The sequence below is a fragment of the Bufo bufo genome, chromosome 4 (assembly GCF_905171765.1).
Source record: "Bufo bufo chromosome 4, aBufBuf1.1, whole genome shotgun sequence".
In the NCBI taxonomy this organism is placed as follows: Eukaryota; Metazoa; Chordata; class Amphibia; order Anura; family Bufonidae; genus Bufo; species Bufo bufo.
The window spans coordinates 339128189-339139906 of NC_053392.1; the positions used below are offsets into that span (position 1 = coordinate 339128189).

The 11718-nt window shown below is 41.8% G+C and overlaps 1 protein-coding gene across 1 annotated transcript in view; it reads left to right on the forward strand.

Annotated features, from left to right (window-relative positions):
* Nucleotides 1–11129, forward strand: part of AMD1 (adenosylmethionine decarboxylase 1) — a 36152-nt gene extending 25023 nt beyond the window's left edge. Inside the window, exons 4-9 of the mRNA XM_040428879.1 lie at nt 980–1082; nt 7761–7803; nt 8659–8803; nt 10143–10235; nt 10327–10482; nt 10984–11129. Of these exons, the coding sequence (XP_040284813.1) occupies nt 980–1082; nt 7761–7803; nt 8659–8803; nt 10143–10235; nt 10327–10482; nt 10984–11121 (678 nt within the window). The 3' untranslated portion in view covers nt 11122–11129. The remainder of the gene's footprint in view (nt 1–979; nt 1083–7760; nt 7804–8658; nt 8804–10142; nt 10236–10326; nt 10483–10983) is intronic.
* Nucleotides 11130–11718: the final 589 nt, after the last annotated feature.

The following is an 11718-nucleotide window of genomic DNA, read 5'->3' on the forward strand; positions in this document are numbered from 1 at the left end:
AGAGTCTAGAACAGTTTACACTGAGGCTGATGCTTTTGCAGCAGTGATAAGATTAAGGGACAGGAGCAGAGAGATAAGAGAAGTGACAGATGACACAGAGTTTAGATTACAGGTTGAATTAACCCTTTAGGATCAAATTGGCTTCTCAAGGAGATCTATATGTTAAAGGCATCCCTTCTTCTGTCTCATTCAGTAGCTATAGAACTAAGGGTACTTTCACACTTGCGGCAGGATGGATCCGGCAGGCTGTTCACCCTGTCGGATCCGTCCTTCCGCTGTTTCGCCGGACCGCAGCTCTGTCCCCATTGACTATAATGGGGGCAGAGCTCTGGCGCAGCACGGCAGTGCATGGTGAAAGGCCGCCGGACTAAAAGTACTGCATGTCCAACTTTTTAGTCCGGCCTCTCACCGCGAACTGCCATGCTGCGCCGGAGCTCCACCCCCGTCCCCATTATAGTCAATAGGGTCCGGGGACGGAGCGGCGGTATATGTAACATGGTATACAGCATTATTGGGGGGGCTCTATGAAGAAGTGGGGGGGGGGGGGAGCACTATGGGGGCACCTACTAGGGGCTTTATGACGCGGCTCCGCCTGGCTCCTAACTTTTTTAGCTGGCTCCTAGATTCCAAGGAAATTTGTCAAGCCCTGCTTTAAGCCATAATTTTAAAGGGGTTGACTCATTAAGTCTGCTCCTATCCATATTGTCTATTATGCCTCTGAGATGACCATATTTAAAGGCTATGTACACCTTTTTGGAGGCAATTTTTGTTTGACTGCATTATACTCTGTATGCAAAAAAAGTATTCCATATTTTTAATTAAGACCCAACTCAAAAAAATGATTTTAGCTCTAAATGAGTACAATGTAATAATAATTAAAAAAATAATTACTCCCAGACGTGTACATAGCTCATAAGGACACTTGTGTGTTAATGTGTCAAATGTCTTTTCTTATGTGAAACTTTTTTCCATTTTGCAGAACTTCTTTTATTCACGAAAAAATTTTATGAAACCAGACCATCAGGAATTCCCACACAGAAATTTCCAGGAAGAAGTTGAATTCCTAAACGAAATTTTTCCAAGTATGTGGATTATTCAGCTAAAATGCATCTTTCCATCTCTTAATATATGCTGATTGGCTGGCAATTTTAAAAACACAGCACCATTCTTCCCCTCTTACATTTTATGCACTAGTCCCAGTCTGTATTTTAGCCTAGGTAACTATGGTCACCTTCTGTGTGCATTCTGTTATGTCTCACTCCAATTGATACAAAGGACTATTCTGCAAAAAGTATGTTTAGCATACAGATGAAAAAGGTGGTCGTGTGTGTTAGCCAGTGTTTTTCTTTATAGTGCCTAAACTTGTGATATGAGGTATGACTGAAGTCTAACTATAGATGCCAAATTTGGTGACATTACTAAGACGCTGAACAAAAATTATAAACGCAACACTTTTGGTTTTGCTCCCATTTTGCATGAGCTGAACTCAAAGATCTGAAACATTTTCTACATACACAAAAGACCCATTACTCTCAAATATTATTCACAAATCTGTCTAAAACTGTGTTAGTAAGCACTTCTCCGGCACTAATGCAAGTCAATGGGAATTAATGCTGGCATTCCGGCGACAGATCAGGCATTTTGGACGGACATAATACCGCAGCATGCTGCGGTATTATGTCTGGCCAAAACGCCTGACTGACTGAACGGAAGGCATACTGATGCAAACTGAACTGATTTCCATCTGTTCAGAATGCATTGGGATATGCCTGATCAGTTCTTTTCCGGAATAGAGCCCTTTTGACGGAACTCTATGCCGGAAAAGAATAACGCTAATGTGAAAGTACCCTAAGGCACACCTTTGCAATATTCATGCAATATGCCACACCTGTGAGGTGGGATGGATTATCTCGGCAAAGGAGAAGTGCTCACTAACACAGATTTAGACAGATTTGTGAACAATATTTGAGTAATGGGTCTTTTGTGTATGTAGAAAATGTTTCAGATCTTTGAGTTCAGCTCATGCAAAATGGGAGCAAAACCGAAAGTGTTTATATTTTTGTTCAGTGTATATACTAGTGCTATTTACATCGTAGTAAGCAACTTAACCACTTAAGGACCACAGGTTTATACCCCCCTAAAGACCAGGTCCTTTTTTACAAATCGGCACTCCACAACTTTAGCGGTTTATTGCTCGGTCATGCAACTTACCACTCAAATGAATTTTACCTCCTTTTCTTCTCACTAATAGAGCTTTCATTTGGTGGTATTTCATTGCTGCTGACATTTTTACTTTTTTTATTAATCGAAATTTAACGATTTTTTTGCAAAAAAAATGAAATTTTTCACTTTCAGTTGTAAAATTTTGCAAAAAAACGACATCCATATATAAATTTTGCTCTAAATTTATTGTTCTACATGTCTTTGATAAAAAAAAAAATGTTTGGGTAAAAAAAAAAATGGTTTGGGTAAAAGTTATAGCGTTTACAAACTATGGTACAAAAATGTGAATTTCCGCTTTTTGAAGCAGCTCTGACTTTCTGAGCACCTGTCATGTTTCCTGAGGTCCTACAATGCCCAGACAGTACAAACACCACACAAATGACCCCATTTCGGAAAGTAGACACCCTAAGGTATTCGCTGATGGGCATAGTGAGTTCATAGAACTTTTTATTTTTTGTCACAAGTTAGCGGAAAATGATTTTTATTTTTTTTTTCCTTACAAAGTCTCATATTCCACTAACTTGTGACAAAAAATAAAAACTTCCATGAACTCACTATGCCCATCAGCGAATACCTTGGGATGTCTTCTTTCCAAAATGGGGTCACTTGTGGGGTAGTTATACTGCCCTGGCATTTTAGGGGCCCAAATGTGTGGTAAGGAGTTTGAAATCAAATTCTGTAAAAAATGACCAGTGAAATCCGAAAGGTGCTCTTTGGAATATGGGCCCCTTTGCCCACCTAGGCTGCAAAAAAGTGTCACACATCTGGTATCTCCGTATTCAGGAGAAGTTGGGGAATGTGTTTTGGGGTGTCATTTTACATGTCTTTTGCCAAGATATTTCTCTCACCCAGCATGGGTATATGTAAAATGACACCCCAAAACACATTCCCCAACTTCTCCTGAATACGGAGATACCAGATGTGTGACACTTTTATGCAGCCTAGGTGGGCAAAGGGGCCCATATTCCAAAGAGCACCTTTCGGATTTCACTGGTCATTTTTTACAGAATTTGATTTTTAAACTCCTTACCACACATTTGGGCCCCTAGAATGCCAGGGCAGTATAACTACCCCACAAGTGACCCCATTTTGGAAAGAAGACACCCCAAGGTATTCGCTGATGGGCATAGTGAGTTCATGGAAGTTTTTATTTTTTGTCACAAGTTAGTAGAATATGAGACTTTGTAAGAAAAAAAAAAAAAAAAAAATCATCATTTTCCACTAACTTGTGACAAAAAATAAAAAATTCTAGGAACTTGCCATGCCCCTCACGGAATACCTTGGGGTGTCTTCTTTCCAAAATGGGGTCACTTGTGGGGTAGTTATACTGCCCTGGCATTTTCCAGGGGCCCTAATGTGTGGTAAGTAGGTAAATGACCTGTGAAATCCTAAAGGTGCTCTTTGGAATATGGGCCCCTTTGCCCACCTAGGCTGCAAAAAAGTGTCACACATGTGGTATCGCCGTATTCAGGAGAAGTTGGGGAATGTGTTTTGGGGTGTCATTTTACATATACCCATGCTGGGTGAGAGCAATATCTTGGCAAAAGACAACTTTTCCCATTTTTTTTATACAAAGTTGGCATTTGACCCAAGATATTTCTCTCACCCAGCATGGGTATATGTAAAATGACACCCCAAAACACATGCCCCAACTTCTGAGTACGGCGATACCAGATGTGACTTTTTTGCAGCCTAGATGCACAAAGGTGCCCAAATTCCTTTTAGGAGGGCATTTTTAGACATTTGGATACCAGACTTCTTCTCACGCTTTGGGGCCCCTAGAATGCCAGGGCAGTATAAATACCCTACATGTGACCCCATTTTGGAAAGAAGACACCCCAAGGTATTCAATGAGGGGCATGGCGAGTTCATAGAATTTTTTTTTGGCACAAGTTAGCGGAAATTGATATTTTTTATTTTTTTCTCACAAAGTCTCCCTTTCCGCTAACTTGGGACAAAAATTTCAATCTTTCATGGACTCAATATGCCCCTCACGGAATACCTTGGGGTGTCTTCTTTCCGAAATGGGGTCACATGTGGGGTATTTATACTGCCCTGGCATTCTAGGGGCCCTAAAGCGTGAGAAGAAGTCTGGAATATAAATGTCTAAAAAATTTTACGCATTTGGATTCCCTGAGGGGTATGGTGAGTTCATGTGAGATTTAATTTTTTGACACAAGTTAGTGGAATATGAGACTTTGTAAGAAAAAAAAAAAATAATTCCGTTAACTTGGGCCAAAAAAATGTCTGAATGGAGCCTTACAGGGGGGTGATCAATGACAGGGGGGTGATCAGAGTCTATATGGGGTGATCACCCCCCCTGTCATTGATCACCCCCCTGTAAGGCTCCATTCAGATATCCGTATGTGTTTTGCGGATCCGATCCGTGGATCCGTAAAAATCATACGGACATCTGAATGCAGCCTGACAGGGCGGTGATCAGGGAGTCTATATGGGGTGATCACCCCCCCTGGAAGGCTCCAGGGAGACGCCTGTATGTGTTTTGCGGATCCGATCCATCTATCAGTGGATCCGTAAAAATCATGTGGACATCTGAATGGAGCTTTACAGGGGGTTGATCAATGACAGGGGTGTAATCAATGACAGTGGGGTGATCACCACAGTCATTGATCACGCCCCTGTAAGGCTCCATTCAGACGTCCGTATGCGTTTTGCGGATCCGATCCATCTATCAGTGGATCCGTAAAAATCATGCGGACATCTGAATGGAGCTTTACAGGGGGGTAATCAATGACGGGGGTGATCAGGGAGTCTATATGGGGTGATCAAGGGTGAATAAGGGGTTAATAAGTGACGGGGGGGGGTGTAGTGTAGTGGTGCTTGGTGCAACATATTACTGAGCTACCTGTGTCCTCTGGTGGTCGATCCAAACAAAGGGGACCACCAGAGGACCAGGTAGCAGGTATATTAGACGCTGTTATCAAAACAGCGTCTAATATACCTGTTAGGGGTTAAAAAAAATCACATCTCCAGCCTGCCAGCGAACGATCGCTGCTGGCAGGCTGGAGATCCACTCGCTTACCTTCCGTTCCTGTGAGCGCGCGCGCCTGTGTGGGCGCGTTCACAGGAAATCTCGCCTCACGCGAGATGACGCCAATCGGCGTTAGTGTGACCTGGGAGCGCCGCAGAAATGACGCCTTTCGGCGTTAGCGTGGCGGGAAGTCGTTAAGGGGAATGTGTTATCAGGAAATGACCCATTGTCTAAATTTTTGTTAGTTTTTTTTCTGACATTTTACAGAATCTAATGAGCTGTTTTAGAAGGCAGCAGGAAATCACAGTAGCAGCGTGGCCTTCTCTCAGCTTTTCCTAGGCCAGTGTTGACACGTTCATTGGTCACGGGGCCTAGGCTCGGCTCCATAAATGTGAATGGGGTGAGCACGATGCCAAGCATAGCAGCTATACAATGTACGGCACTAGGCTTGGTGAGCCCAGAGAAGGCTGCGGCGCTCTCAGGAGTGCCTTCTGAAACAGCTGATTGGTGGGGGTCCTGGGTGTCGGACCCCCACCAGTCAGATAATAATGACCTATCCAGGTCATCAGTAGTAAAATGTCAAAATGGTTATATTTAAGACTTTTTGGAGATTTTATGTCATTAATCAAAGATTCAGCAATTTTTACATTGACCCCAAGACTTAGTATGCCAACACTGGCATAGAAATCTTGTACAGATCACTTTTGTTTTAGTTCATTATTATCACATGCAGGATTACAGTGAGAGAACACGGCGTCCCACAATTCAGTGATCCCTGCAGAGGTCACTGAGCATGTCTAGAAAGCTCAGTAGTGTCCTCTCCAGTCCATTGTGTCTATAGTCCAAGTGGTTACTGTAAAGCATATCTCTAAATGCTGTCAACAGAAGTTCAGCTAAGGGTCACACTTGCGTCAGTGATCCGGCAAACAGTTCCGTTGCTGGAACTGCCTGCCGGATCCCTAAATCCGTTTGCAAACTGATATCATTTGTAGACTGATCCGGATGTGGATCTGTCTGACCAATGCATTGAATTTCTGGATCCGTCTCTCCGGTGTCATTTGGAAAAACAAATCCGGTATTTATTTTTTCACATTTTTTAAAGGTCCGCACATGCACAGAACGGAAGACCAGATCCGTTTTGCCGGAACACTAGATGCCGGATCCGGAATTTTGGCCGGAGAAAATACTGCAGCATGCTTCGGTATTTTCTCCGGCCAAATACCGTAAGAGGGACTGAACAGAATGCACTCTATTCAGAATGCATTAGGATAAAACTGAAGCTTTATTAATTATTATTATTATTATTATTATTATTATATATTTTTTTTTTTATTGAGCCCCTAGGATGGAACTCAATACCGAAAAAAAAAAACTAGTGTGAAAGTACCCTAAGATGGCAGCTCCCATAATCAAGAAAATTGTGTGCAGAAATGTTTCACTGTCTGGTTTTAGGCTAGGTCTACATGACGACATTTGTCGCGCGACATTTGGTTGCACCAAAGTTGCGCAACAATTTTTATAATGGCAGTCTATGGTGTCGCACTGCAACATACTGCGACGCAACAGTCGCAGAAAAATCCATCTCTCAGCATGTCGCGTGTTGCAGTGCGACACCATAGACTGCCATTATAAAAATTGTCGCGCGACATTGGTGCAACAAAATGTCGCGCGACAAATGTTGCACCCTATCTGTCTCGCGACTTATTGTCGTCGTGTAGACCTAGCCTTAATACCAAAAAGATGTGATTCAGGTGGCGGTTGTTAGAGGACCTGTCAGAAAATGCAGTGCAATCTGACAGCACCATGTCATAGAGCAGGAGTTGCTGAGCAGATTGATAAATAGTTTTGTGGGAAAAGATTCAATAAAACCTGTAATTTATACATTTATATCTGTTTTTTTACTTCCTGGGTACAGCATCAGTACAGGAGGAGGTGATAAGTGATAGCATTGTGTGTGTATATAGAGATGGCTGTCCTCCCTGTACTGATAGCTCTTCACAGGACTGCAGAGGTGCATGTAAAAATTACAAGTAAACCGAACCTTTTCCCACAACTATTTATCAATCTGCTCAGCTCCTCCTGCTCTATAACTTGGCGTCTGTAGATTGCACTGCATTTTGTGGTGAAAGGTCCTCTTTAAGTTACCATCCCCTAAAATGTGTAATTGACTGTGCGTGCCTTGTGCTCTTTCAGTGAAGTGAATGTATCTGAAGAGCCACATGTCTAGAAACAATGAGTTCCTGCAGGAGGTTTGAGCATAAGTTATGTAGTGATAATTGTTTGCTGCTTAAACTGTGCAGCTTAAAAAAAGAACAAACCAGACATCACACCCAATGATGAAATCCTCTTGATACAGTTCTGTCCAATATCACTACCTAAGGCGATTAAAATATAAATCTTCATGTGCAAAAGAAGTTTGGTCAAAGAATGGTGGAGAGAAGTCGCTTTCTCTAGCTTCTATGCAACTTGACACAGATGAGGCCCTATTCAGCTTGATAAGGCACTAGAGGAAAGTGCAGTAAATGACGTGTTTTTCTCTTTTCAGATGGTGCAGCTTATTGCATGGGACGCATGAATTCTGACTGCTGGTAAGTGTTTTACCCCTATAGAATAATTTGCCCTGATCGGATGTGTTTAGAAGCGTCAGTGCACAAATAAAGAAAATTAAGAAGGAATGTAATTGCTGAGTAGATGTTAGACTATCTGCACTCTAATCAGGAAGCTGATTTCTAAACTGCTGTTAAGTTTACTAGTATGCGTTTTCTACATCACATCTACATGCCACCCATGATTCTGTTAAACCAGTCACAAAGCTTTTTAGGTCTAGCTTAACTGAATGTAATAACTTATACTTAGTGATCTGTTGCTTAATTCTGGACAAACAGTACTCTAATTCATATGCATGTGGCAGTTATGTACACGTAGGCCCCTCTGTGCACCCTTGCTCCTCCTGTTTCCCTCTCCTTCATGATTGATGGGACTAGATCCTCTGCATAGTCATCTCGCTTGGCCCTGTCACTCAAGGAAAAGGAAGGGCTGTCAGAGGAAGCAGCAGGAGCAAGGGTGCACAGAGTGCACTTAATTGCTCACTTGAATGTGGAGTAAAAGTACATTTTTTTCCAGAATGAAGCTTGCTAAGTGAAGGGTATCATTACATTAGCTGAGCTAGCCATACAAGGAATTCTGCCTGGTTTACCACTGAATTTCCCGGTGACAGATTCCCTTTAATAAATTACATGCATCCCTAGCCCTGGAGGCAAAGACTGTCCCGTTAAGCCCCACCCACATTTTAGACACGTGCCATGAGAGATTTGTAACTTTTAAGCCAATTTTCTGACATAAAGGCAGAAATAATATTCCTATGTCGTTCTAACCAGCAGGAGAAGGGTGTTTCATAGTTTGCCCCAGTCAATATATTGCAATATTTTGGATTTTGTCTCTAGGTACCTGTACACCCTAGATGTTCCGGATGGGTTTCTCATCAACCAGCCAGATCAGACACTGGAAATTTTAATGAGTGAGCTTGACCCAGAGATCATGGACCAGTTCTACATGAAAGATGGTGTTACTGCAAGTGATGTCACTCGTGTAAGTTAAATTATCTAATATGTAGCATAATTATCTACTGTATTTTTCACTATATAAGACACACCTGATAAGACGCTCTTAGATTTTTGAGGAGGAAAATAAGAAAAATATTTTGAACCAAAAGGTGTGCTTTTGGTGGGTTTTGAACTAATGGTGGTCTGTGGATGACAGTTATGGGGGATCTGTGGAGGACACACACATAGCATCTTATGTAATGGGGTCACTATTCACACAGGGACAATATACTGTGACACATGATACTGTGACCAGCTATCAAAGCGGCCGGCAGTGTAACATCCCTCACTCATTCACGCTCCTCCCACTTCATTAATGGAGCAGGAGCGTAACTGAGTGAGTGAGGTTATGCTGCCGGCCTGCCTGACGCTTTAATTGTGCTAGTTTAAAGCAGAGCCACTGCTTGAAGATTACATGAATGGACTTTTCATATGAAAACTGCAGGGCCCAGTGTAATGGAGTACAGTGACTGCACCAGGCCCCGCAGCGAGTGAACAGCAGTTGCCGGCCTCCAGCCCCTCCTCCCTCCCCTCTGATACATCGCAGGCCGCACTATGCAGCATAGCAGCCGGCTATGCATCCGTTTCAGACATTTGAAAAGCGCACCATTCACTTTATAAGATGCACTGCCATTCCTCCCCACACACACACTTTTGGGGGAAAAGTGCATCTTATAAAGCGAAAAATATGGTAATTGCTAGCTGCTATGAAAGCAACATATAGATGTCAAATTGCTGGAGACAGCCTGTCAGAGTTCTAAGGCCTCTTTCACACGGGCGAGATTTCCACGCGGGTGCAATGCGCGAGGTGAACGCATTGCACTCGCACTGAATCCAGACCCATTCATTTCTATGGGGCTGTGCACATGAGCAGTGATTTTCACGCATCACTTGTGCGTTGCGTGAAAATCGCAGCATGCGATTCTGTCTTTCTTCAGGACCTGGGTAAAGGACCATGTTATTAGGGAAAATAATACAATCTACACAACACCTAACCCAAACCCAAACTTCTGTGAATTTTCTCACGCGCATGCAAAACGCATTAAAATGTTTTGCACTCGTGTGGAAAAAATTGCGCATTTCACATCTTATCCGGTCCAAATCCATGACGCCAGTAAGAAAGAGGCCTAAAAGCTGTGATATATATATATCCAGGAGGAGGCAGTCGGTCTTATCGTACCCACACAGTCTGCTTTCTCTATGCATACACTGATACTGTACTTAAACTTTCCGATAGGATTAGTCTTCTGATTGTACTGTAAAAGCAGTGTAGTATTGTGTGCCTTTTTTTAATGATCAATTTCATGTACTTATTTGTTCTTTAGATGAGTGGAATTCGTGACCTGATACCAGGTTCTGTCATTGATGCTACAATGTTCAGTCCTTGTGGCTATTCAATGAATGGGATGAAATCAGATGTAAGGATCTTTCATTGTACAGTGGTTTGTTTTATTTCCAACTTGTCGTTCACTCCAGCATCTTAATTCATTGTCATTTCATTTTTCTTAGGGAACTTACTGGACCATTCACATCACTCCAGAGCCAGAATTTTCCTATGTTAGCTTTGAAACCAATGTCTCGCAAACTACTTATGATGACCTCATTAGTAAAGTTGTGGATGTTTTTAAGCCAAGGAAATTTGTTACCACCCTTTTTGTTAATCAGGTAAATCTATTTAAAGTTGCGTTGTATATTTGATGTTCTGATTCTGTATGAGGATGAATTGGGTTTTGTGAGCTCTGGGAAAATTGGTTAAGATGGGGAAATGCTATAAAATAACAGTAGAATGACTCGCCTGTTCTCCCACCGTTCCTCTTTACGTAGCTGCAGTGATAGGTGTGTGCTTTGGCAAGTTACTGGCTTCAGCAGTCTCAAGCCATGTGCTGCTAAGGCCAGTGATTGGCTCCAGTGGTTAAGTGGGTAGAAGGAGACGTCATTGAAGCCAATGAAATAAAGATCAGTAGGAAGCACTTGAGCTGGAATGGTGGAGGATTTAACGGACACCCCCTCATCCTCCTGTTGGCATAATTGTTGCAAAATAAGCATCACAACAGATCGGTTTGGAGATCAGTTTACTTTTTAAAAAAAACAACTTCATATAGCGACTTGGGTGTAACAATACTTTTGACAGACCCTTTTTAACAAATTTTAATGCTTTGTATTTAGAGTTCCAAATGTCGCACAACATTCACTTGTGCACAGAAGATTGAAGGCTTCAAGCGACTTGATCGCCAGTTCGCTCAGTTCAACGATTATAATTTCGTCTTCACCAGTTTTGCAAAGATCCAGTTACAGCAGAGTTGATTAGTAAAGATGAAGAAAAAACGCAAAAAGAAATCAAATAAAAAAGGTGTTGGGTGCTTGCTAGCTAATGTCGCCAGGGCTAATGGTTTCCACTACCATCACCTTCTAGTTACAGGAAGCCCTGAATATAATCCTAGTATGAGTTTGAATTGTAACCATTATACCAAGGCGTTAGATAACTTGCATGAACGCCCTCTCCTGTGTGTAGATATTCAATGCCACTCTTGCTGTGAAATTGAAGTGCATGTAGAAAAGATAAACCCATACAGTACTAGATTCAATAAAACATGTAAAAATGCACCTAGGTCAACCCCCAGCTTAATTTTTCTACAGGTATCCCCAAAAATTCCACACAGACAAGGTTTTCGTCCACACTAGCAATATTGTAGGGCCTTTACAATGCCTTGTGAACTGCAGGGTTAAATGTATGCTGTTTCATCACTGGACCATGTTTTCTGGCTATATGGAATTTTTCACAAATAAAATTATTTTGCGCATAGTTTAAAAGCCTGTCTAATTTCTGGTTATGTTGAAAATATATATATATATATATATATATATATATATATATATATATATATATATATATATATATAT